The sequence below is a fragment of the Oryctolagus cuniculus genome, chromosome 15, assembly GCF_964237555.1.
Source record: "Oryctolagus cuniculus chromosome 15, mOryCun1.1, whole genome shotgun sequence".
Taxonomy (NCBI): Eukaryota; Metazoa; Chordata; class Mammalia; order Lagomorpha; family Leporidae; genus Oryctolagus; species Oryctolagus cuniculus.
The window spans coordinates 33,091,302-33,118,754 of record NC_091446.1 but is presented as its reverse complement, the minus strand read 5'-3'; the positions used below and the strand labels follow the sequence as shown (position 1 = coordinate 33,118,754).

Genomic DNA, 27,453 nt, shown 5'->3' with positions numbered 1-27,453 from the left:
TGCATAAAGGAAGGAGGGAAACTAGTTCAGAGATTCCTGACCTAATGCCAAGGGCGGGCAAAAATGCATGAGTGCTCCAGCATGTGTGTGGCAGGTGCATGCTCGTGCATGTGTGTACGTACACAAGCATTTTTCCAGGAAAATGACAAGGGCATATCAGTCTCTCGAGGGAGTTTGGATGCAGAAAAGACCAGAAGCCTGGGTTAGATGGCCTTCCTGATCCAACCTATGTGGGCTTCTCCACCTGACACTTAAGAAGGAGTTGTGATTCCTGAACTGCAGCTTTTCTCTGGCTCTCCTATTGCTTTGTTAGCTGTTCCGATAACAGTGAAATACACGAAAGGAGAGCAACTCAGTCTCTGCAGTTTGAAAACCCAGCATGTCTGGAGTCAGCTGATCCTGCCCTGGAAACGAGAGTAAAGCCCCCAGCCCACTGCACATTAGCCGGCATTGTCTACTCAATCAGGCTCCTCTTCAAGAAAGACGTTGGCTAATTAGATCCCCCCTGGCCTGTAAAGTTGGAATTCTCAAGTTTGAGTCCATTGCTTCCCAAGGTCTCTGACTGCCCTGTCCTTCCCCTCACCCCAGCTGGGGAAGCAGCAAGACTAGGCGCTCAGAGTCTTGGCTCTGGATCCAGACCAACTGCGGTCAAACCCAGCTCCACCACGTGAGCTCTGAAACCTGCACAAGACACTCAGCCTCTAGCTCCTTCCTCAGGAAACAGCAGTGACGGTGACGGCTCCTAGAGTTTCTGTGAGAATTAAATTAGATAATCCATGCAGGGTCTTTGCATTTAATAGGTGCTCCATAAACGTTAATGTTATTATTAGGGGCTGCTATTTCTAAAAGGATAGAGTAATGATTGTCCATCACCATGGTTTCACAGGATAAAAAGCAAACCTCACAGGCTAATTGCTCCCCATTTTTACCCCTCTCAAATCCAAACCAGGCCCAGGGAGATCTTCTGGGCCCTGAGCAGAATGTCCCCCTAGGCCCAAAGGTGCCAACTGGGGTCCACCCCTCCCCTCCCCGGGTCTGCTGCTCACTCGCTGTGCTGGAGGTGCTGTCTGTTTTCCAGTCTCCCCGTCTCAGCTCCATCCGTGGGGGGAAAACACTTTTCCTGGGACCGCTCTCGTAGACTCCGAACTCGATTTTCCCAGGCTGGGGCTGTGAGTGTCGAATTGGGACTGTGATCTCCAAGTCTGGAATGAGAAGACAGAGGGAGAAGCTGGGATACATCAGACTGTCATTTGCCAACCTGCTCAGCCACGCCCTCTCCACCTGCCTCCCTTATCTGAGGCTGGAGGGTAGACAGGGGAAGAGGAGGAGAAAGGAAAGGAAAGAGGGAAGGGCAGGGGCCCCGAGTTGGTCTCCCCACCCTTCAGCACTGAATCTCCAGAGAATCCTGTGTGGCCATTGCTGGAGGCAGGAGAGCTTTATGGAGAAATGCAAGAAAAGGGCAAGGGGCGGATGTTTGACGCAGTGGCTTAGCTAGCACGTGGGATGATACATCCATGCCCTATCAGGATGCCTGGTTCGTGTCCCAGTTAGTTTAGTGATCCAGTTCCTTGCTTGGCAGGGCAGTCAGAGACCTTGGGAAGCAATGGACTCTGGCAAATGATGGTCCAAGTATTTGGGGCCCTGCCACAACAGGTGGGAGAGCCGGATGGAGTTCCTGGCTCTTGGCTTTGGCCTGGCCTAGCCCTGGCTGTTGCAGCCATTTGGGGAGGGAACCAGCAGATGGAAGATCTCCCTCTGTCTCTGCTCTTCAAATTAATACAATGCATACATTTTAAAAAGGAAAGGACACAGAAGTGCTTCTGCATCAGGGAGTGGGAAGAACACGTGATTAGGAAGAGGCCTGGCCCGAACTCTGCCACCGAGCAGCTGTGGGGCTGGAGAAGTCTGCCTCTCCGAACCGGTCAGATGCTTACAACAGGCTAGCCTGTGCACGGGCAGTTATAAGAGCTCCCATGCTTTTAGCACATTTAGTCCTCATGATATCTGAGAAAGAAATGTAGTATCATCATCCCCAAATGAAGCTAAGGCAGAGAGAAGGGAAGTAGCACACCTGCCCTGCAGCTGGTGAGGGGCAGAGCGGGGGTCTGAATCCAGGCTCACGAGTCCAGGCTCTTAACCATCACTCCTACTGCCTCTCAGTCCCCGAACAGGTCACAGGTGATGGGTGAGTGGGGTGGGTGTTGACAGTAGGGACCCAGGGTAACGCACGGAGCCCCTTCAGACCTGAGAGATGTGGCTTATAAGGCTGACAATGATATAAACAGATGACTCCTTTGCCCAGCAAAGCCCTGACTGGATCTCCTTCCTGGCTTAACCTTGCCCATGGTTTGTCTCTGCTTCTCTCTAGATTTCCACTGCTTCTCTCTAGATTTCCACTCCTGGTTCTCTGTGCAGAAAACAGCTCCTGCATAGCAAAACAACTGTGGTTCTGACACCAAGTCTGGCCCTGGGGAATGTGCAGGCAGGAGAGCTCCTGCCTAGGGGTGGGGTGGTGGCAGGGCCTTTCAGAAGGTAAGCTCAGGTGTGCACTTCTGTTCACGGATACACTTCCTCCTCTGCCTCCATTCTTCTATGGGATGGGTGTGGCAGGAAGTTCAGAGAGTCCAAGCCAGCAGTGCGCAGAGAAGGGTAAATGGGTAAGCATGAATGGCAGGACTGGGGGGCACGAGGCCAGGGTAGCCCCAGCTACATGCAGAGAACACTGAAAGGGTGGTCTTGTGGGGCCGCAAAAGGCCCAAGTTCCAGGTCCTCATTCTAGAAACTCCAATTCCAGCTGCACGGCAGAGCCTTGGTGTCCCACAGGCTCCCAGGCCTCACTGCAACACCGGCTCTCTCACAGCCCGGGGCTCTCCTGGTTACCTCTTTTTTTCTTTTAAGGTTTATTTACCTGAAAGGCAGAGTTACAGAGAGGTAGAGGCAAAGAGAGAGGTCTCCCAACCGCTGGTTCACTCCCTAAATGGGTGTGGTGGTCTGAGCTGTGCTGATCCGAAGCCAGCAGCCAGGAGCTTCTTTCAGGTCTCCCACGTGGGTGCAGGGGCCCAAGGACTTAGGCCATAGCAGAGAGCTGCATTAGAAATGGAGCAGCTGGGGCTCAAACCAGAGCCCAAATGGGATGCCAGCACTGCAGGCGGCGGCTTCACCCACTACACCACAGCGCTGGCCCCCTTGGTTACTTCTGTGCAGGGGAAGCACCCACCCAGGCCTGGACCATTTGGGAGAGAATAGCTGGGTGCAGCCTCATCTGAGTGTACGTGATGACACCTTAGCGCCCAAGCAAATCGCACACGTTTTTGTTCTCTCGGTTTTAACCTGTCTTTTTAAAAAAAATCATTTTTTTTCTTGGGGGGAGGAAGTGGAGGCTGTTTCTGCCTGCTTAATGAACTCCCAGGGAGCAATCTTCTACCTCCAAGCAGGTCTACGCAGAAGGAAAACGAAACACACAGGGGAACATCTGCGGCCAAACGTTCAGCAGATCAGGTGGAGCCAATCTAAATGGTTACTAAATCCCGACAGCCTTTGAATAAAGGCAGGATGCCAGGAGTGTTGACCGCTGTTGCTTCGCGGCACTCTCCCGGAGTAGGCCCACCAGCACCAGGAGAACTCCTCTGAGCTTCATGACTTCTCTCTCCGTTAAGCAGGTAAATCAGGTGCAGCCCCCGGTGAGGAAACTGAGGCACGGAGTGGTTAAAGGACTGGCCCTGACCACAAAGTGATTCAGGGACAAGCTGGGGATCAGAGCCTAGGTTTCCTGGGCCCCAGCCTGCTTCTCTCTGTGTGCCCCACATGACACACCCGGAACACAAATATTGGTTGTCTTCATGGTATGCGCAAGCCAGACTTTGCCTGATCTCTACACCATCAGCACTCTGCACCAGCCCGGTAAGGGCAGAAGAGCTCCCTAGGGCTGCAGAGAAACTGGCCAGTTATCATGAGCAGAATCTTCATTTTTAATTATCTTTGGTGCTCTAACCCAAATTCAAGAAAACTCATTTTTCTAGAGGAAAATGAAGTTTCTAGATTAATAGAGCCAGTCCTTGTGTTTAGAGTGGACTAAATTCTTTAGAAAAGGTCTCCTAAGCTGAAGTGACATCCTTCGGCCCTAATTGTTCTACAGATCAATGTTACCATGTACTAGTGGTTTTCAGTGATGTGTGTGTGGCAGAATTCTTCCTTCCTGAGAAAACAGAAGTTCAATGTGGAAACAGACTTTTAATGGGCCAGTGTTGTGGTGTAGTGGGTTAAGCTGCCACCAGCAGTGGTAGAATCCCATATGGGCACCGGTTCAAAACCCAACTGCTCCACTTTTGATCCAGCTCCCTGCCAATGTGCCTGGGAAAGCAGTGGAAGATGGCCCAAGCGCTTGGGCCCCTGCACCCACACAGGAGACCCTGAAGAAGCTCCTGGCTCCTGACTTCAGTCAAGACCAGCCCTAGACATTGTGGCCACTTGGGGGAGTGAACCAGCAGACAGAAGATCTCTCTTTCTCTCTCTCTCTCTCTAAATCTGCTTTTCAAATTAATTAATTAATTAAATCTTTAAAAAAGAACATGCAGAATTAAAAAAGAAAACAGACTTTTAAAAGGGGCCATGGTGATGTACGCAGAGGAGGTGCCCCAAACCCTGTGGATCCTAATGCACCCGTTCCCTGCCCACCACCCCACCCCCCCCGCCCGGTCCTAAGCCCATGCCCACGAGCAGGCATGCAGCAGCTGAGCCCCCTCCAGGGACCCAGTGTGAAGAGCACAGAGCAGGCGGGTCTGCACCTGAGGACACGCCGAGCTCTGCAGCCAGCTGACACCTCATGTTCACTGAGCACCAGCGATGCCTTCCCTCCAGCGGGTGCCCTCACCCTGCAGTGCAGGCTCCAACTGCCAACTGCTGAGGCTTTCTGTGGGAGCCGAATTAGGAATGCCCCTCCCCCAGCCAACAACTGATGGAAGCTAGAGTGCCACTGCCCAGCTCTCCTGCCCCCCATCGGGACGACTCAGAGCCGAGTTCTCCAGGGACTCCTTTCCTGTCTCCCTTCTGCACCCCCTGCATGTTCCCTGGGATCACCTCCCGTACCAGCTGTTTCTTCTCGAAGCCTTGCTAGAGCAGAAAAACTTCTAGAATAGAAGTGGTAATGGCTGTAGGATGCAGTGAATGGTTTAATACCACTGAGCTGTACACTTAAAAATGGCTCAAAGGGCTGGATACTCGCCTAGCAGTTAAGACCCCACTTTGGGGCTGGCGCCGTGGCTCACTAGGCTAATCCTCTGCCTTGCAGCGCCGGCACACAGGGTTCTAGTCCCGGCCAGGGCGCCGGATTCTGTCCCGGTTGCTCCTCTTCCAGTCCAGCTCTCTGCTGTGGCCCGGGAGTGCAGTGGAGGATGGCCCAAGTGCTTGGGCCCTGTACCCCATGGGAGACCAGGAGAAGCACCTGGCTCCTGCCTTCAGATCAGCGCAGTGCGCCAGCCGCGGCGGCCATTGGAGGGTGAAGCAATGGCAAAGGAAGACCTTTCTCTCTGTCTCTCTCTCTCTGTCCACTCTGCCTGTTAAAAAAAAAAAAAAAAAGACCCCACTTTGGGACACCGAGTGTCTCCATATCTGAGTGCCTGGGTGAGTGCCAGCTCTGCTCCTGATTCCAGCTTCCTGCTACGTGCACTCTGGGAGGCACCAAATGGCGACTCATGAAGTTGGGTTCCTTAGGGCCGGCACTGTGGTGTAGTGGGTAAAGCCGCCGCCTACAATGCTGGCATCCCATATGCACACTGGTTTGTGTCCCAGATGTTTTACTTCCAATCCAGCTCTCTGTAATGGCCTCAGAAAAGCAGTGGAAGATGGCCTCAATGATTGGGCCGTGCCACCTGTTTGAAGACCCAGATGAAGCTCCTGGCTCCTGGCTTTGGCCTGGTCCAACTCTGGCTGTTGCAGGTTCAGATTGTAAACTTTATATTATAGGTATGTTATCACAATCAAATTAAACACAAGGAAGCTCTCCGAGATGACGGGCAGAGCATTCTCCCCAAGCTCCTTGCAGAGTCCTGCTGTCTCCACCCATTCTTGCTCAGTGTGCAGTGACGTATGGGTTCATCTCTTCATAGTTAAGATGTAGGCCAAAGCCCCCGATAAAAAAATAAAAATACTCGGGGCTGGCACTGTGGCATAGTGGGTTGAGCATGCACCTGCAGCACTGACATCCCATATGGGTGCCAGTTCGAGTCCCAGCTGCTCCACTTCCGATCCAGCTCCCTGCTCTGGCCAGGGAAAGCAGTAGAAGAGGGCCTAAGTCCTTGGGTCCCTGCACCTGCATGGGAAGACCTGGAAGAAGCTCCTGGCTCCTGGCTTTGGATCGGCCCAGCTCCGGCTGTTGCAGCCATTTGGGGAGTGAACCAATGGATGGAAGACCTCTCTCTGTGTCTCTCCCTCTCTCCATCTGTAACTATGCCTCTCTAGAAAGTAAATAAAGCTTATAAAATAAAAAAAAATACAAATGTAATTAACCTCCTCTTCCCCCCACATTCCTTTTCAAAGAGTCTGGTCTTGTGGGGCGGGACCGGGGAGGGAGAACAAAGTCAGCACCAAGCTTGGAGAAGAAGGTACACGCTGACCCTTTCTCTTCAGACTGAGGCTACTGGTGCATCTAAGTTGCTTATTTGCAGACTGATCAGCCTTGGCTGAGCTTGGCAGACTGTTTCAAAACTTGTGATTCTACGGCAGGACCTGGACAGGGAGTCCCAGTCCAGTGCACTCAAGGACACCAGCCTGGGGGGTGGGCATGTGTATTCACCCCTGGACAGCTGTTGGGGTGCTCCTGTGTGCCAGGTGCCACAAGAGGCACTGGTCCCCGCCTCCCACAGCTCACCCGACCCTCACGGCAACCCCAGTGGGGTGGGCACCTTCATTTTTGCCATTCTGCAGATGTAGATGAAGATGGAGACTCAGGGAGGCCCAGGATCTTGCTCGCAGTTCCCAGCTTGGCAGGAACGAGCAGTGGGCAGGGATCCACCCCGGCCTGGCCTGCCCCCCGGCCCCCTCAGCGTGCCTGTCTGTCCTGCTTCAGCATCTCCAGTGCACCAGCTGTAGTCCCGGCGGCAGGTAAAGACGTGACGATGTGCAGAAAGCTCGGTTCTCGGCCCAGACAGCTGGGCACACGTGACTCCAACACTGCTGCTCCCGGGCCTTCAGACGCCGGGGCAGCACCAAATCACAGGTTCCTCGAGGCTGCCTATATTTAAAAACTTGCAGTGTCTCATTTAATCCAGACTTGAATCTTTGGGCTCATGTGCTCTGGTTTTAAAAGGCACCTCAGCTCTTTTACCATCGACAGCCCTTTTATCTGACCCTAGGATGGCTATGCAGGACTCGAAACAGGTTTTCTGCCTTCCCTCTTTCCCCCTCCTCTCAACCAGGAGGGCACACAAGTGTGAGCACGGTAGCCATAGCACACACCCAAAATCTGGACACCCAAGCAAAAGTCTTAGGAGGACCTCTCTAACCTTCCATTAAGGTTAACTGCCCTCTCCAATTCAGTCCAAATCATTAACTAAGCTACTCCTATCTACAAAACACAGTGCTAGGCATTTGGGACAGACCCTAAGAAGGGAAGCCAGGCCTACATGACTAAAAAGACAATTAACTCATTAGCTACTGGATGGAAGATGATGTCACTCAGGTCTCTGCATTTACCTGGGCACCAGAGGCTCAGTGTGTGGAATGATTGAATGGTGTCACCAAGCATTTTACTCCAATGAATCCTTCTAACAAAGGCTTCTTGGGCTCCCCCAGCGCACTGCACTGCACTCCGGGGATTCAGCAGAACACAGACAACACACTCTCACCCTCATGGAGCTGAGCGTGGGAGGGAGTGGGGTGTTGGACCTCAACCCAGAGAACAGAAACACAGGTAATTCCAGGCTGTGCTGCGTGATACGTATCAGAGGGAAAGCAAGTGAACAGGCAGTCATGGGGGACGACTCTGGAGAGGGTGGCAGAAAAGGCCTCTGAGGAGGAGACAGCCAAACCCTGGAAGATCAGCAGAGCCAGCAGGGGAGGTGTGTGGCACACAGCTCATTCACCCACTGGGGCACCTGCATCTCCTACCAGAAGCGCCTGGATTCATGGCCCAGCTCCTCGCCTGATTCCAGCTTCCTGTTCATGTATACCTGGGAGGCAGTGGTGATGGCCCAAATGGTGGGGGTCCCCGCCACCCAAGTGGGAGACTCAGCCTGAGTTCTAGGCTCTGTCATTTGCAGAGCAAACTAGTGGATATGAGCTCTCTCTCTCTCTCGGATGAAAATGTGGGGAAAGACAGGGGATAGCAAGTGCAAAGTCCCCAGGAGACATGCTCTTGGCTTTGTCAGAGTCAAACCCAATGGACAAAGAAGAATCCATTGGGTTTGGTGCACAGAGGGGGAGAAAGAACGTAGTATGAACTCGGGGGACAGATCACATGGAGTTCTGTAGGCCGAAGGGAGGAGCCTGCCTTCATCCTGAGTGAGATGGGAGCCCTAGAGAGCTTTGAGCAAGGGAATGGCATCGTCTGATCTTTCAATGGCCTCTGAAAGGGTCATTGGCTGCAGTTGGGAGGGTTAACCGTGGAGGGTGAGAGTGGATTGGGAAGACAATTGAAGAGGCTATTACATTGGGTCCAGCAAGATAATGGCCTGGCTGTGGCTGTGGCAATGCAGACAGTCAGAGATGCCCGGATTTGGGATGTGTTTTGCAGACAGGAATCCTGGCAATTCTTGGTAGTTTGAAGGAGGGAATAGGTAACAACAAAAGAGGCAGTGAAAGAGAGGTGAATGGGATGGAAGTCTACGATGCTCAAATGGCAGGAGTGCAATGGCCTGGAGTGGCCAGGAAGGCCTCTCTGAGAAGGAGCTAGGGGCTGTCAGCCCACTTATTTCCCTCTGGGTGTGAAGGAAGAGGCATGAGCAAGGGGCCTGTGGCAGCAAGAGCTCCCGTTTGGAGACCAGGATACCTGTAGCAGATCAGGCCCGCGGGAGGTGGGCTACTGACAGCAGCTGGATGTGGACTGCGGAAGTTGCGCTCAAGCGGGGCTAGAGGCGACCCTAGTTCTCGGGGCACTAGGGCTCCACTCGAGGTCTGAGGGTGTCCCACAGCGTTTTCTCGCCAGCTCCTCTTGCTGTCAGGCACCAAGGCCCACCATGCCAGAGGCTCTCCGTGGGAGGATAAGTGTGGGTAAATGCCACCTCCTTTCTCGGGGCTGGTGATACCACAAGGCTGGCCCCTGGGGGGGCGGGGTCAAGGAGAGCAGAGGGGCCCAGTCCTCAGGGTGCACAACGGGTGTCAAGTCCCTGCCGTTGTGTGGACCCAGGGGCCCCGGGCTTCGGAAGCAGTATGTGGTGTGGACGCTATTGGCACGATTCCCTGCTCAACCAGAAATGCACACTGTGTGGATGGGGCTTCCTCCCTCTGCACAAGGACACATACCTCCTGCTGATGGCCCAGGGGACGGTCAGATGCCAGAGCGAGCCACGGCCTTTCCTCTGAGCAGGAGGGGGAGGCCAGCGGAGTCGGACCCAGGCACTCACCTGTTTGCTGGGCACATCTTCCTGGCCGGTACTAGGTTGCTTAGAGTAAATCAGACAGAAGCCCTCACAGCGTCGCAGGGGACCCCAGTCTCTAGTCAGGGAGAGTGCGAGATGCTGGGCAAGAGGTCTGTGCACTCGGACCACAGCAGAACAGAGAGGGACAAGAGGTGACAGCAAGGCCCCCCCTTCCCGCCACCAAGTGCGGGCCCCCAGGAAGCTGCATACCTGTCTGCTTTCCTGATTTTTGCTTCTCTCTTTGTCTTCGGGTGATGCTGTCCCTTAGCCGTTTAAGATTTTCCTGGGAAAAAAATTTAGTGTAATTTTTAAGTGCATACCGGGCTTATGCCCTCTGGACATAGAGTTTCCGTCTTGTTTTATGCCATTTGCAAGGTTCATCACATGGCAATGACGTTTTCAAGATGCGAGTGAGACTCGGTGCATTTACAGTCAGCGCCCAGTGGGGTCCCAGCGCTCAAAATGTGCTCCTGCAGACATCCCTTCCACAAGGAGCGTCTTTCCTCCTCTGTCCCCGCTCCACTCTCAACCTCAGAACCCACGCTTCCCTCCACGTGCAGCCCTTGGCCAAGTCAGCCTCTTACCTACTCACAGATGCTCTTCGTATACTCCTGCCTCTGAGACTGGGTTCCCACCTCGTTCCCCTATTCTTCAGGGATGCCGATTGCTTCCCATGAGTCTGCCCCACCTCCTCCATGAAGCCTCCCCAGATTGCTGCAGTCCTTGGTACTGGTCAGGCTAATCATCTGGTGCTTGAGCTTTGCTGTCTTGCTGTGTGTGTGTGTGTGTGTGTGTGTGTGTGTACCTGTGTACACTTTGCCTCTTCAGAGTTACTGGGAACTCTCCAAGGGCAAGGGACCAGCCCTCATAGCCTTCTGTAATCTGGTCCACTGTGATCTGTTACTGAACAGATATGAGGGTCAAGAACTGCTGCTGCTAGTCGATCCACAACAACACAGACTGAGCATCCCAGGACAAACGGCCGGGGAAAGCACTCAGAGAACCTGTGAGATGTGAGGCAGTCGCAGGAGGCCACACAGGAAGGGCGGGCTGTGTCCTGCAGGTTGGGGAATGGAGCAGGGCGATGGGAGGCAGCAAGGAGACATGAAAGCCAGGAGCCTGCAGTCATCTCTGGGAGGCACTGGAGACAGCGGAGAAGGCCAGCGGCCCACAGCCTGGAAAGTGGCTGTGGGACAGAAATACAGGGGCAGATGCAAGAGGAAGAAGGCCACAGGGTGAGAGCAGGCAGGAAGTGCAGCTCACTGGGCGTGGGGAGCATGGGAGGGAGCTGGGAAGACAAGGGCACAGTGGTCAGGGAGAAGGGGTCAGGAGAGGGCGGCAGGCAGCCCTGCGTGGTGTTGGTGGCTGGACACACCTCAGGTCTGGGCACCTCCGAGCGCATGCCCTGCTGGTGGCTTGAAACAGGCAGCTGGACACAGAGGCTGCAGCGCCATCCACACAGGGCGGCAGCAGAAGAGAAGCTGGGCGGTGCCCACCCATGGGAGAGGCAAGAGAAGGAGACAGAGAGGCAGAGCGGAAGGCAGATGGGGCCGTTCACACCAGGGATGGTCCCCACACCCACCAGCCCGGGGATAGGGAACCGGAGGCTGCTGGTGCAGAACACTGTGCTCCCACGGGCTGGGACGCTCTGCCATGTTGAGCATGAACCCCAGTCGTCTGCTACACCCAGGAGTTCCAGGCAAGTTCCTGGGAAAGGAAGGCGCCCCTCAGGTGGAGACACAGAGCGCAGTCACATCCCCAGATCCCTAGCTGTGCAGCAGGCGTGCTGAGGCTTTACGCGGCTCACTCCCACCTCGTCCTTGCCGCTCACCCTTCAGGGGAGGCACAGCAAAGTCAAGGTCATCCAGGTGCAAGGGGCAGGACAAGGAAGTCCACCTGTGCTGCCGCTCAGAGCCTTTGCCACTCTCAGCTGCACTGCCATGTGGCAAGGAGCAAAAACAACAACAACAACAACAACAACATTGTTGGGCTTGGGCCAGGGCCAGGGCCAGGGCCAGGGAGAAGGGCCCTGGAGGCCTGCATCCAGCACTGGAAGACCCCCTCCCCCCACCCCCGTCCTTCAGACCCCAGGAGCACACAGTGGGCAACTCTGGTTTTTTTCTGTTAAATACACTTATCTTTCTAAAATTATCATTTGTTTGTTCGAGAGGCAGAAAGAGAGAAAGAGAGAGAGAGAGGAGTACGCTTCTATTCACTGGTTCACTCCACCAATACCTGCAGTGGCCAGGGGCCAGGTACCCAATCCAGGTCTCTCATGTGAGTGGCAGGACCCAACCACTTGCAAGGTGGAGAGAAAAAGCAGGAGTTTCAGTCCTGACTCAGCAGCTACTCACTAGTAAGTGGCCTTGGACATGCCCCTTACCTTTGGCCTAAATTTCCTCCTTTTTTTTTTTTTTTTTTTTAAGATTTATTTATCTATTTGAAATTCAGTCACAGAGAAACAGATCTTCCATCTACTGGCTCACTCCCCAAATGGCCACAATGGCCAGGGTTGAGACAGGCAGGAGCCAGGAGTTTCTTCAAAGGTTTCCCACTTAAGTGGCAGGGGCCCAACTAAATGGGCCATCATCTGCTGCTTTCCCAGGGGCATTAGCAGGGAGCTGGATCAGAAGTGGAGCAGTTGGGACTTAAACTGGTGCCACCATGGGATGCTGGTGTCCAGACAGTGGTTTAACCCACTATGCCACAGCACTGGCCCAACTTCCCCCTTTTTAATCTGAAGGCACTGGATTGGGGGTGTGTTTCCTAAGGTTGAGCTGCAGGTCTTTTGATTGTTTTCAGTTATGCACGGACTTCTTTATTCTCATTAAAAACTTCAAGTCACACAGGTAAAGCAAGAGTCACCGCTGACATCTTGGTCCTCCAATCCCCGTCTCTCCTGGGAGGTAACAATGGGGTAGGGTGGAGCGGGCCCTCTCCAGAGCCTTGCCTTTGCTTCGCACACATGCCCGTCTGCATATGCATGAGTTATTGTAACTCAGGCAGTCTAGTAACTGAGGCTGATGTATCCGTTTAACCAGACTTTCTGGGGGCTTCCCATGTTCCCTCTGCCTTCTGAAGTGTGAGGGTTCTGTGGGAGATTGGACACTGGCAATCGAGAGACGGCTGGGAAGCAAAAGCAGAGGGCCGAATGCAAGGGACCAGGCTGCGGAGGGCAGTATCTGCTTCTGACCTGCAGCCGCGCTGCACCTGGAGAAGCCACCTTCCTCTCATTCTGGGGATCCAGACGCACAGGCGCGACCACAGGTGCTCAGTGATGGCCCCACACGGCCAGCTGTGGCCCAGCCTCTGCTGGTACCCAGTGGAGGCAGAGACCTGAAGCCAAGTGCACAGGGGGCCGCTCACCTGCTGGAAGCGAAAGGATTCGGACCGCTTCTTCTGGTTGAGCTGCCACTCTTTGAAGTGGAGCACGGCCTCGTCCACGTTCACGATGCCCAGCTTCACCTGCTCCTGGAGGGTGATGAGCTGCCGCTGGCCCGGCGTCTTCATCCCAGCGAAAGGGTCATATATACTGGACTGGGGCCTGTCCCTCCACGGTCGGACAGCCGGCTCTGGAAAGGACGGCGAAACTCAACTGGACGCTCTCCCTGGAGTGGGCTTGACAAGGCTGGTCACGGGCTCAAGGGGACGTGGAACCAGGAAGGGGGAAATGCGACGTGGACTTGGGGTGGAGGGGAGCATCTGATAGTTTCAAAGCCTATCTCGCTGATGTAGACAAGGCTGCAAGCTTTGAGGGACCTGCAGAACCTGCGGAATGCCCCGATCCTCAGCGACCGAGAGCTCCGTAGTCCCGCATTTCCCAGCCTTGGCACCACTGACATTTGGAACTGCACGATCTTTGTTGTAGGTGCTCCTGGCCTCAGCCCATGGAAGCCAGTACCTTCACCATTCCCCACCTGTAACAACCAAAAATGTCCCCAGACATTGCCAAATGTGCCCTGGGGCACAGGCCCATATCTGCCCCAGTTGAGAGCCAGCGCTTCAGACCGAAATCCACTTCCAGAGGCAAATACACAGGAAGAACCCAGCCAGGATGCTTTTCCCAGCACCACTTCCTGCCCTCACTGTCTATCAGAAGTGTGGCCTGCACTAGACGGGCATAGAAGGCCTAGGAAAGTGGAAGAGCAACAGGACGGGGACACAGGTCCCACAGCACAGTTAGAAGTGAGCTGTCAGGGTTGTTCTGTGCCAACGTCTTTTCCACACTGGAAACCCATGGCTCTCTGCCTTACGGATTCAAGGGAAGTATGTAGCCAGCCCCCTACCCTCTAGGCTGTGACTCCAGTGCCAGGGGGAAGAAACCACTGGCAGAGATGATGGGGCCATTCACGTGGTGGGGCATCTACTTCACCCCAAGTTTCTCCAGCAGGACCCCAACTGGGTGTTGGGGTCACAAGGACACAGCAAGAAGGAGAAGAAGAGAGAGCATCACCAGTGAGCACTGAAAACACCTCAGAGAAGCTTCTCTCTCACTCCACGCAACCGTCCTCGCACCCTTCTCCTGAGTCTGCCCTCTCCAAGGCTGTCTTCAGAGGTAACGGAGGTTGGGGCTGGGAGGTGGGGAATGACACACACGAGGCGACCAGGCCCACTGCCCCACTATCAAAGTCCTTGGGGCATGCCTTCGAATGTTTGCATGGTGTCCTGGCTGCAAAGGAAATCCTCAAGGGGAGCACTCTGAAGGCCTCTGCAAAGAGCATTCAGAAAACTACTTGAGAAAAAAAAAAATAGAGCTCTTAGCTCCTCAAACTTCGTTCAAAAGTCTTTAGAAAAATGGAATGTCCAAGTTGTCACCCAAAGGCAAGTGAAATGTCTCTTAAATAAAAGTTGAATCAAAGTATGGTGGAACTGGTACAGACCGGCGAGTGAACAGCCTGAGGGCCCTACCATTAGGTAGAGAACGGGTGCTGCGACTCCCGCCTTCATCCCGTTGGCATGGATCTGCGTGTGTAGACTGTATTTCTAGGTGCTGGGTGGACACTCTAGTGTGTTAGTGCCCTCCCTACGATCAGTTTATACACTCTTCTAGGGTTGATGCATTCTTCTCCCTTCATTGTCCACACAGGATTCTCAGAAAGCCCCGCCCTAAGATGTCTCCTGGATCTCTGTAGGGTTTTGAAATTTTGTGTGTTTATTTTAATTGAAAGGCAGAGAGAAAGAGTCAGACCAGACAGACAGACATATAGAGCTCTCATCTGTTGGTTCACTCCCCAAATGTCTGTAAAGGCCAAGGCCGGGCTACGTTAGGCTGAAGCCAGGAGCTAGGAGCTCACTCCCAGTCTTCCACATGGGTAGGGACCCAACTACATAAGCAATCAGCAATGGCTCCCAGAGTGTACACTACCAGGAAGCTGGATATGGAGGGGAGTCGAGACTCAAACCTAGGCCCTCCAATGTGGGATGCTTGTGTCCCAAGCTGCATCCTAACCACCAGACTAGCTGACCTCTCTTCGAGTTTTCAATACCAAGGAACTGCTGTTACACTTGGAAATTGCTGGAATAGGAACACCCCTGCCACCTGGAAGTTCAGGTCATCCAAAACAAGGCTGAGGACAACACATGGCCCACCTTTCCTGATGCTCTCGGAAGAAGTATAGAAATTCCCCAGCTGCTCTTGACGTCTTTCTGCAAAAACTGAGATAAAAAAAAATTCTGAGTAAAAGGTAAGACACAATTCTTCCTAAATTATGGATGTATAACTTTTATACATTTATAAAAAAAATTTATCAAAATTGTATGCAAAAAAACCCCTAATGTTCCCATATCTAGGACCACTGTATGCAGCTCTACAAATCAAAACTCTACAAAGAAGCAAAGAGTGAGAAGGTGTAGGGACTGTCAAATAAGGACAGACCAAACCAACAGGACCTCAAACCTAGAAAGACAAGGAAGCCAGAGGACACGACCAATGTTTACGTGACTGTGAAGAGAAAGAATACAAGGACGTGTGCACAGGTCCCTGAGCCCCTGGAGCCAGATGGGGAAGATCGTAAAGCCCGAGAATAAAGGAAGTCCCATGTCCCATGATCCATGTCCCATGTCAGCACATCACCAAGTGATGGAGCAGGTGAAATATATGCAGAGCTCCAGAGGGATTTAGCGGAAGCCACTCGCAAGGAACAGACTTACGAGTCAAAGGAGAAAACTGGGGCATGACAAAGGTTCCCTCCATGGCCGGATGGCCTGACGGTCACTCTTCCCTGGGATCCCAGGGAGGCTCCCTGGATCCAAACCCTGGCTCTGCCACTCATGAACCACAAGCTCTGGGACAAGACGTTGACCGCTCCCTGCCTGCTTTTCTCATCTGTGGGGTGAGGGTGACAATGCTAACTTCATTGGGTTAGGAAGATGAGAAGAGTTAATATGTGGAAAGAGCTCAGAGAACATCCAAAGACCCCACTGGCATCGTTCTCAGCCCTGCTCACCTTTGGAAATGTAAGGTTCATTGTCAGGCAGCTGGTGAGCACCAGGAGCACTGGTCTCTGGCCTGGGAACGGGCACGGGGGGCCTGCTGGCCAGGTCCACAGCGAAGGCCTCCTCCTCATCTACTGTGTGATAAACGTCTTCCTCCTCACTGAGATGGCGCTGCTCTCTGTCCACACCGCTCATTCCCATGCTGTTGCCTGGAGACACAGAAAAAGATGACTGAGAGCAGTGGCCACACAGACTGGATGGTACCCATCCCGAGGGCAGAGTGAGCGGCCATGCCTTACCTGCACACTGCTGGCCTCTGGCAAAGGGTTTCCCCAACACCGTCGCTGAGCAGTCTGCTCAGAACCCCTTGCAAAGCAGCTGAGAATACCCTGATGTCACCCCTCAGTACAGTGAAGGAAGTGAACACCAGCTGCCACCATCCCGAGCGCACTGCTAGGATCCTCTACTGGGAACAGCGCACTGGGTGCCTGCAAGCCTCAGAACACCGGTCACCACCGCCTGGTGCCCTGCTGAGCAGAGGAGTCCTCTCCACCAGCACGCTCTTCCGTCTCTTCTTTTACCTCCGAAAGGCTACAGAAAATCATTCCTCAGGACCTCCCTGCTCCCTGTCCCCTGTGCACAACCCACAGCCTGGATCTCCATTGATTCACAGTTGTGCCATGGAGGAGCCACAGTCATCGCTGTCACCTTGCAGATGAGGAAACAGGCCCCGGATGACTTAAATACTGTGCCGAAGTCACTCCCAGCCAGTGGGCGCCCAGGAGGGCCAGCTCCGGAACAGGCTCCCCTCAGTCTCCAGCACCTTCTACTTCTTCGGCTGTCTTTGCTGCTACCCTGCTCCTCACTCTCCAGGACGGAAACCTGCCCCACTCACTGCCCTGGAGGACCCCACAACCCCAAGTGTCTCTAGTGTGCTCCCTCCTTCTCCCTAGCATCATTCCGTCAGAATTCTTTACTGGGATGCAAGACTAAATAAAGCTTGGCCTCCTTCCCTGGGATGTGCGATGCAGGGATTTCCCGGGAAAGTCTGCTTTCGTGGCACCCTTTCCGAGCTGCAGGGAAACCGCTCTGGGCCCCCTAGTGACCCAGACCAGGTCAGACCAGCTCAGTAGAGGACACTTGGTCCCGGGACGCTGACCCTGTGGGGAATTGCCAGTTAGTGGAAAAGCCTCTGTCTTTGAACTTGTTGTAGAAGGGCCTGGAGAGAACCTGAGGGGGCTTGTCCTGCATTCACAACACAACGTGTCCCGGGGGCACTGCCGGCTGCCTTAGGGTAAGCGCGACTCCGCCAGCACCTGTCTCCCGCTCGCTGCTCCCAAACCTCCCGGCTTCCATTCAGTTCTGCTACAGGAATGCTCCTTTGTTCCTCCATAGGGGGCCACAGCAACCTAGCTCCCGGGCAGGGTCTCAGCTAAGCGGCCACTTCCTCTGAGAGGCCCTGTCTGTCCTCACTGTGCCACATGCCTTGCTTCACCGCCCTGCGGCCATGTCTACCCACACACGCATCAGTGTGCTGGGCTATTTCGCACCTCTTTCCTCCACTAGTCTGTGAGCTGCAGGAGGGCAGGCCCTGCCCCTGGCTTCCCATGTAGTCCTACGGCCCAAACACTTGCCTTTCACAGGGCAGGTGCTCAGTCACATTTTAGAATGAATGGATGAGTGGACTCTGGGTAAAATGGGCTCTCTGGACCAAGCAGAGATCCATACACCAGGCGTGAGCCCCCTCAACAGCCTGCACCCTGGGCCCACTGTCCTTTTGGGCTGGGCAGGCCCCTGGGGACCCTCAGGCAGCCTGAGGGTTACAGTTTAACTGAAGCGGACACAGAGTTTAGATCAGAGACCATGCTCTCTACCACGATGCAGCACAGCCTCGACGTAGTCTGCTGTGTGTATTCTCTTCATTCACTCCTGAGGATGCTGATCATAGTCTCCGTTGAGGCCCAACCCCAGCATCCAGAACACTGTGCAGCTCCCAGTAAGTATTCAATGCATCTTGGCCAAGTAACAACAGACAAGCACATTTTAAAAGAGATCTTGCTGGAGGTAACTGGTTTAACCAAATGAGTGGCTCTAGGATGGCAAGTTCTGGCCACCCGTAATGGGCTGCCAGTGCTCAGGGCCGCTCAGGGCTGGAGGGGAGGCAGCGTGCCTTCAACCTGATCCACCGTGGATGAGGCAGCCCCAGCCTTGAGAGAAGCGACTCTCCTATGGGCCCAGGCAATGTCCTGCATTTGTTTCTCTTTCCTTCCTCTTGCTTCCCTGCTCCCAGGTACAACCTTACCTTCTAAAAACTTGCGGATCATAGAGTCCTTCGTGGCCTGAGAGAAACGCTCTCCAGGGATTGGGTTAGAGGCACTGGCTTGAAACATCTCAACATCTAGAAGGAAAAGGAGAATAAGGTTTGTATGCTGTTTTTGCACAAAGGCAAGGAGATTTTACAGAGGGATTTATAAAGTGTCATGACTTTCTTAAGAGACTTAACTGGGGCCGGCGCTGTGGCATAGTGGGTAAAGCCACCACCTGCAGAGCCGGCATTCCATATGGATGCCAGTTCTTTAACCCATGGGTTAAAGACTCTTCGACTTCTGATCTGGCTCCCTGCTGTGGCCTGGGAGGGCAGTAGAGGATGGCCCAAGTCCTTGGGCCCTTGCATCCATGTGGGAGACTTGGAAAAAGCTCCTGGCTCCTGGCTTCAGATCGGCGTAGCTCTGGCCATTGCGGCCAATTGGGGAGTGAATCAGCAGATGGAAGTCCTCTCTCTCTCTGCCTCTCCTTCTCTCTCTGTGTACTTTCAGATAAATAAGTAAATCTTTAAAAAGAGAGAGACTTAACTGTTCAGCCATTCCTCCATACTGCATACCCCCCCACTCTGTGTGTGTGTGTGTGTGTGTGTGTGTATAAACTCCCAAATTATTGTGCTGAATTTTCCCATGGGTTAAAGAAATGATTAGGGAAAGAGAAAAGAACACCAGTAATAAAACCATCAACACCATGACTCCTCAATGTGATGCACTGACAAGAACACAGCATTTCTAGGGCATTCTTGCCAAAAACTCATAACCTCAGTCCAATCATAGAAACATCAGGCAAACTCAAACTGAGGGTATTTTACAGAACAACTGACAGGTGCTCTGCAAAAGTGCCAAGACGGGGAAGCCCTGAGGGACTGTGACAGATCATTGGGAACGGAGCAGAAAGCACTAAATGCATTGTAGAATCTCAGGGAGAATCCCTGAGTGGAAAAGAACAATCATGGGAAAATGAGTACAAGCTGAAGGAGGTGTGTAGTTTGGTTAGAAGCATTGTGCCAATGTCATTTCCTCACTTTAGTCACTGAATAATGGTTATGCAAGGTGTTAATGTTAGGGAACTTGGGTGACAGGTAAGGCAGGACCTTTAGAATTTTTGCAACTTTTCTCGAAGTCTAAAAGGAGTTCAAAATAAGGGTGGGAGGAGTGGCATTGTGGCACAGCGGGTAAAGCTGCTGCAGTGACGTTGGCATCCCCTGTGGGCACCCGTTTGTGTCCCACGTGCTCCACTTCTGCCAATGGCCTGGGAAAAGCAGCAAAGATGGCCCAAGTGTCTGGGCCCCTGCCACTCACTTGGGAGACCCGGCTTCGTCCTGGCGCTTGTGGCTACCTGGATAGCGCGCCAGCAGATGGAAGATCTCTCTCTGTGTCTCCTCTCTCTCTCTGTAACTCTGCCTCTCAAATAAATAAACAAACCCTTTTTTTTAGAGGAGAATAATAAATGAGAAAAGGAGAGGAGCACCTGGCCTTCTGTCCTGCCTACCTGCGAGACAAGACACACACCTGCCAAAGACACTTGTGGGTCTGCCTGGGTGGGTCCAAGGATCAAGGTGGTGCTGAATGAGCCACCTGGCAATCGTAGGTCTCTTGCTTCACAGTCAAGCCTGCACTGTATTTTGGAGGTAGGCAAAGAAGGCTGCAACCTTTGTGGGTTATTCAGCTTCCTGTAGCTCCCTGTGTCTAGCAGGATGGTTAGAAGCTTGAGCATGCAAGCTTTCCAAATATATGGCTCCAACTTTGATAGCTCCACTCTGGCTGTATGATTACACAGTCACCCATCCAACACCCATTAGTGTTTTCAGGTCCAGCTGAACATTCAGACACTCAGGATGCCCGCGGCCATGCCTGGCACTGTCCCCTCCAAAGGATGCAGGATACAGGCGGCAGCACGTATCCTGTCCTCAGCTGGGGCAGTCCTGGTACTGCAGCAGCCCAGGCACAAGCAGAAGACTGCCAGACAGGCTGGTACAAGAGTCACCCGGGGAAAATGTCTCGGGTCCCCCAACCCTCCTCCGCACAGCTGGTGCAGAAGCATCGCTTCCCAGTTACTGCCAGGAGACGTGGTAGAGGCGCTGCCCACGGGGGAGTCCAAAGTATGCTGGCCCTCTCAGGTATTTATAATTTGCGCTCAGCTCCTCCCAGGCCCAGATATAATTTAACCAATCAGGGAGGTCGTTTTTATCCTTGGCAATGTTGCCTAGAAATACAGTTGACATTTGGCTCTTATCAAGTTACCAAGGTAACAGCTAGGAAGTCAATCAAAGGTCAAATTCTCATGCAGAAAGGGAAATGATAGCTGCTATATTAACTCTTTGCCCACAGTTATTTCGGGTGAATTTGTGTAAATCCTCTCAGCTTCTCATTTTCCATCTGTAAAGTGGTGACAGGGACAACAGCATGTTTCTCATGGGTTTGCCACGACTGTTACAGGAGAAGCTCAGGGGAGGGCGTCTGGCACAGGAGTTAAGCAGCCACTTGGGACGCCCGTATCCCATGTTAGAGTCAAGTCCTCTGCTTCTCATTCTAACTGCCTGTTGATGCACACTCTGGGATGCAGCAGGTGATGAATCAAGTACTTAGATCCTTGCCATCCATGTGGGAGTCCGGGATTGAGTTCCAGGCTCCTGACTTAAGCCTGGCCCAGCCTTGGCTGACATGGACATTTGGGGAGCGAACAGAAGATTCTCTCTCTCTCTCTCTCTCTCTCTCTCTCTCTCTGTATATGTGTGTGTGTGTGCCTCCCTTTGCCTTTTTTTAAATTTATTTTTTAAGGCATACAAATTTCATAAGTATAACTTTAGGAATATAGTTATTCTTCCCACCATATCAGCCTCCTCCCACCCATACTCCCACCCCTCTTCCTCCTCCCTCTCCCCTTGGCAGTCCCATTCTCCATTAAGAATCATTTGAAATTAATTTTGTACTCAGAAGACCAACTCTATACTAAGTAAAGATTTCAACAATTTGCACACACACACACATACACACACACAAACTGTCTGAGAACTGGTTTTACAGTTAACCCTCAATACAACTCATTGAGAACAGAGGTCTTGCATGGGAAGTTAGTGCACAGTGACTCTTGTTGTTAACAATTAACACTCTTACATATGACATCAGTGACCACCCAAGGCTCTTGAAATGAGCTGCCTAGGCTATGGAAGCCTTTTCCATCCACAAACTCTGTCAGTATTTGGACAAGGCCATAAACAAAGTAGAAGATCTTTCCTCCCTTTAGAGAAAGGCACATCATTCTCTGATGGCCACTTCTTTCCACTGGGGTCTCACTCACAGAAATTCTTCATGTAAAACATTTTCTGCCAGAGTATCTTGGCTTTCCATGTCTGAAATGCTCTCATGGGACTTTCAGCCAGACCAGGAAGCCTTAAGGGCTGATTTTGAGGTCAGAGTGTTGGTTAAAGTGATTGTCATTCTATGAGTCTGCTGTGTGGACTGCTTCCCGTGCTGGACATTCTTTCCTTTTTAATTTTGTCTATTATTATTGCCAGGCACTTGATCCTATTTATATGATCTCTTTAACACTTAATCCTATCTATATGTTCACTTTAACACTTAATATGATCACTTTAACAATTAAGATGGCATTTTAACCACCAAGTTTGATGGGATTTGAAGTCCCATGGCAAGTTTTTAAAATGTACCCTTAGAAGTAAGTCTGGGGGCTGGCACTATGGCACAACAGATTAACACCCTGGTCTGAAGCACTGGTATCCCATATGGGTGCCAGTTCAAGACCCAGCTGCTCCACTTCCGATCCGGCTCTCTGCTATGGCCTGGGAAAGCAGTAGAAGATGGCCCAAGTCTTGGGCCCCTGCACCTGCATGGGAGACCTGGAAGAAGCTCCTGGCTCCTGGCTTTGGGTCAGCACAGCTTTAGCCACTGCGGCTAATTGGGGAATGAACCATCAGATGGAAGACCTCTCTCTTTCTTTCTCTCTATCTCTCACTCTGACTTTCAAAATAAATAAATAAATCTTAAAAAAAATTAAGTCCATAAGAATATATGTAGAACTATACAGCTTTACTGTTACAAACTTCCTCCTCCCTCTCTTATTTCCACTCTTATTTTTTACTGAGATCTGTTTTCAGTTAACTTTATACACATATGATTAACTCTATGCTATGTAAAGAGTTCAACCAATAGTATGAAGAAAAAAAGGACACAAAAACAAAGAAAACGAAACTGTTTTTCGACAGTCAAGACAAGGGCAGCTCAAGTCATTCCTTCTCAAAATCTCAATTTCACTTCTACAGATTTCATTTTAGGTGTTCTGTTAGTTATCAAAGATCAGGAGAACATATGGTATTTGTCCCTTTGGGACTGACTTATTTCACTAAGTATGATGTTTTCCAGGTTTGTTCATTTTGTTGTCTCTTTGCTTTTCAAATACATTTAAAATAAATAATCTTAAAAATTATTTTTAAAAACATACAAGAAGTTTTCCCAGGGAGACCAGGAGAAGTACCTGGCTCCTGCCATCGGATCAGCGCGGTACACCGGCTGCAGCGCGCCGGCCGCGGCGGCCATTGGAGGGTGAACCAACGGCAAAAAGGAAGACCTTTCTCTCTGTCTCTCTCTCTCACTGTCCACTCTGCCTGTCCAAAACATAAAAAAAAAAAAAAAGAAAAGAAAAGAAAAAAAAAGACAGTACCTATCACATTGGAAATGCTAAATGAATGCTAGCTGATATTATTGCCATTATTATTACTATTTTTTAAAAAGATTTATTTTATTTATTTGAAAGACAGAGTTACAGAAAGAGGTAGAGACAGAGAGAGAGAGGTCTTCCATCCGCTGGTTCACCCCCCAGATGGCCACAATGGCTGGAGCTGCGCTGATCTGAAGCCAGGAACCAGGAGCTTCTTCAGGGTTCCCAATGTGGGTAAAGGCCCAAGGACTTGGGCCATCCTCCACTGCTATCCCAGGCCATAGCAAAGAGCTGGATTGGAAGAGGAGCAGCTGGGACTAGAACAGGCGCCCATATGGGATGCCGGCACTTCAGGACAGGGCGTCAACCCGCTGTGCCACAGCACTGGCCCCTATTACTATTACTTTTATTGTTAAATTCTATACCAAGGCTAATGTCCTAAGCAGAGACCCATTCAAAAAAGTAGGCTCAGTTTACACTTATTCTAACCAGTTAATTTGATCCTCGTCTTTTAAAGTAATGAATGTCTATACTACCATCTGAATAGCCCTGACTGTTGCCACCATTTGGGGAGTGAACCAGCAATGGGCAGATGGAAGAACGCTCTCTTTCTCTCTCTCTCCCTCTCTCTCTCTGCCTTTCAAATAAACAAGTAAATCTTTAAAAACAAAATGAAACAGCTCACACTGGGCCAACCTCAAGGCATTATCAGGACTGCATTCCTTTCTAGAAGCCCTAGGAGAGGCTCTGCGCTCCCTCCTGCCCATTTCTAGAGGCCGCCTTCATCCCTTGGTACCAGGACCTCTTCCTCCACCTTCAAAGTCAGCAGTCAGTGTGAGTATCCGGCCTAGCAGTGAAGATGCCAGCACCCCTCACCAGGGTTCCTGGGTTCAATACCTGCCTCTGGCTCCTGACTCAGGCTTCCTGCCAGCGCAGAGTGTGGGAAACAGACGTAGAAAGGCGATGGCTAAGTAACTGAACTCATAGGAGACTTGGATGGAGCTCTGGCCCCTGGCTTCAGCCTCAGCTCAGCTCTGGCTGTTGCAGGCATTTAGGGAGTGAACCAGCGGATGGGAGGGTGTATTCTCTTGTGTGCATTCTCTGTCTGTCCCCATCTCTCAGTCTGTAATTAATTATTTCTACAAAGGCAGCAATGTCGAGCAGGTGGTTTGGCTGAACTCATTCTCACGAGGCCACCTCTCTGATCTGTCTTCTGCTTCCCTCTCCCACGTGTAGGGGTCCTGGTGACTACACCGTGCCTACCCAGACACTCAAGGAGAGTCTGCTTCTCTGAACATCAGCTGACTGGCAACGCGAATTCCAGCTGTGCCTTTAACTCCCCTTTGCCGTGGAACCTTGTGTGTCCACAGAGTGTGCTCCTGAGGGAAGCAGCAGCCATGGGGTACACGTAAGTGAGCCCATTACACTCATACACACACTGGGCAGCCTGTCCCAAGGGAGACATTGGTCTCTGCTGAGAGTTTGGATGTGTGCTGCCTTAAATAAAGATATCTAAAAATGATTTTCTTTCTATTTATATTTGTTTATATTATAAATAAAATTATTTATACTTAATTGAACATAAATATTTCTGAATTAGACCAGGAACAGCAGATATGTATATATACATGAAACTCTCCATGCCCTATTCCATTTTTGCAAACAAAATCACTAAAGAATCAATGTATTCTTTTTCTATATAAGTAAACTACTTTTTAAAAGAGTTATTTACTTATTTGGGGTTGGCACTGTGGCACAGTGGATTAAGGCCCCAGCCTGCAGTGCTGGCATCCCAAATGGGCGCCGGTTTGACTCCCGGATGCTCCACTTCCTATCCAGCTCTCTGCTATGGCCTGGGAAAACAGTGGAAGATGTCCTTGGCTCCTGGCTCCTGGCTTTGGATTGGCACAGCTCCGGCTGTTGCAGTCATTTGGGGAGTGAACCAGCAGATGGAAGACCTTTCTCTCTGGTTCTACCTCTCTCTGTAACTGTCTCTTTCAAATAAATAAATCTTTAAAAAATGTATTTATTTGAAAGTCAGAGTTAGAGAGAGAGAAGAGAAACATACAGAGAGAGATTTTCCATCTGCTGGTTCACTCCCCAAATGGCTGAAACAGCCAGGACTGGGCCAGGCCAAAGCCAGGAGCCAGGAGCTTCTTCCGGGTCTCCCACCTGGGTGCAGGGGCCCAAGGATGGAGCCATCCTCTGCTGCATTCACAGGTTCATTAACAGGGAGCTGGATTGGAAGTGGAGCAGCTAGGACTTGAACCAATGACCACTGGGATGCAGGCACTGCAGATGGCAACTTAACCAGTTGCACCACAGTGCTGGCCCCACAATCAATATATTCTTTCTGGCCTCAGAATCCTTCCCAGCACAGCACCCAAGCACTCAATACCATCCAGCTGGCATCGGCACATGAAACTATGCTTAAAACACTATTTTCCAGGACTGGCATTGTGGTACAGTGGGTTAAGTTGTCACCTATGGTTCTGGCATCCCATGTGTGTACCAGTTCGAGACCTGGTGCTGCTCCACTTCCAATCCAGCTCCCCGGTAATGGCTTGGGAAAGCAGCAAAGCTGGCCCAAGTGCTGAGGCCCCTGCTACTCATGTAGGAAGCCTGGATGGAATCTCCTAGCTCCAGCCGTTCTGATCATTTGGGGAGCAAATGGAAGATCGATCTTTGTTTCTCTGTGTCTTCTCTCTGCAACTCCGCCTTTCAAATAAAATAAATGAAGTCTTTCAAAAAAGAACCTCCCCCCACACTATTTTTCATATGTACATTAGACACTAAATCCCTGTAGTAATGAATAAAAGGGGCCTAATTGTTTGGAGCTAATGAGCAACAAGACCCTCTCAAGCTATAAATCTGCCACGGCAGCCACACAGCGAGTAACACGCGAGCTGCCGGAACCATCGGACGGCTGCAGGTGAAGGGTCTGCTTCCAGGAGAGGGCGTCTGGGAAGGAAAACGAGCAAGTCCTTGCACTCCTGGATGCTCCGCGCTCGCACGTCAGATTCCAGCCACTTAACCTGCACCACATCCCCATTAAACATGAGATGAAGTGTGCTGGAACCGGCTGGTCCGAGAAGAAGGGCACAGTTGGGTCTTTTCAGAGAGGAAAACGGTGACAACCACGTCCAGGAGACCCTGGGGCCGCAGCCCCCTTCTGTGAGCTCCAGAGCCACACTGTCCTTTACTGAAGGGTCAGTGGGACAGCACAGCCCGCTCCTCGACTGCAAGAAGCTCCGACAGATGCGAGCCTGCCTCGGCAGGCGCTCCATGATAGAAGGAATTAGCAGCATAATGAGTTCTCTGAGACCCTCTCGGGATACACCCCGTGGGACATACACCTACACCACTTAGCTGCTGCGGGAACGCCACGCTAGATTACTACAAAACCAGGTCGGAGTCTATAATAGGAAAATGTCAGCTGCTGAACGACTTCTCTACAAAGGCTCTCCAGCCTTGAAAGTCAGCCAAAGGAATTTCTTCCCCCTAGCAAGTATCTTTTGTGGGAAGAAAAACAAAAAACAAACAAACAAAAAAAACAGCCAAACAACAACAAAACAACCCTCACATGGTAGAACATCTGAAGAGAACCTAAACTGGCTCAGTTTGTAGCCAAGCAGAGTGGAGTGATTGGACTGACCATACCAATAAAAAAGTTCCCCTTTGCCATCTCTCTCTCTTTTATTTTTTTTTAAGATTTACTTTATTTATAAGTCAGAATTATAGAGAGAGAAGTAGAGACAGAGAGCTCTTCCATCTGCTCGTTCATTCCCCAAATGGCCATAGTGGCGAGGGCTGGGCCAGGCTGAGGCCAGGAGCTTCTTCTAGGTCTCCCACCTGGCACAGGGGCCTGAGCACTTGACCATCCTCTGCTGCCTTCCCAGGCACATTAGCAGAGAGCTGGATTGGAAGTGGAACAGCCAGGACTCGAACCGGTGCCCAAATGGGATGCTGGTGCTGCAGATGGTAGTATAATCTGCTGTACCACAGTGCCACTACTCCCTCTCCCCACTTTGCTATGCATTAAGGGAGAAGTGATGGGAGGGGGGGGGGGTTTGGGAGACAGATGGACAGAGACACAGATGCACAAGGGAGAATGGCAGTGTGAATTTGGAGGGGCCAAGGAATGATGGGTAGTTGGCATTGCAATGAAAACTAGGGGCCCAAGCACAAAAGGTTAGGAAAGCAGCAGGTATACTTTATGACTTTCTTATGCAGACAACAAGGGCCTCTCCTAGGTCTCCAGGAGAGCACGAAACCCTCTGCTGGGCAGCAGTCAGTCTAGGGGCAGGTCTGCGGCAGGGCGCCGTGAGCACTGAGTGCCACAACACGCTAAGTCACTAGTGCTGTCCTTTTCCTCCAGGGCACTGCCACAGCTTGTGGTTATATATCTAGTCATGAGAAACTTGAGTAAATGCAAGAGCAAGTAAAC

At 51.7% G+C, this 27,453-nt stretch overlaps 1 protein-coding gene across 6 annotated transcripts in view; it reads right to left on the bottom strand.

Annotated features, from left to right (window-relative positions):
- PIK3AP1 (phosphoinositide-3-kinase adaptor protein 1) overlaps nt 1–27,453 on the bottom strand; it is a 218,201-nt gene that overhangs the window by 12,123 nt on the left and 178,625 nt on the right. For 5 of the 6 annotated variants that reach the window (XM_070057477.1, XM_070057476.1, XM_070057480.1 and 2 more), the window contains 6 exons: nt 18,310–18,405; nt 16,019–16,216; nt 15,162–15,227; nt 12,939–13,144; nt 9,783–9,855; nt 1,047–1,202 (listed from right to left, as the gene is read on the bottom strand). In XM_070057477.1, coding sequence (XP_069913578.1) covers nt 1,047–1,202; nt 9,783–9,855; nt 12,939–13,144; nt 15,162–15,227; nt 16,019–16,216; nt 18,310–18,405 — 795 coding nt within the window. The remainder of the gene's footprint in view (nt 1–1,046; nt 1,203–9,782; nt 9,856–12,938; nt 13,145–15,161; nt 15,228–16,018; nt 16,217–18,309; nt 18,406–27,453) is intronic. The other variant, XM_070057475.1, reaches the window with a different exon arrangement.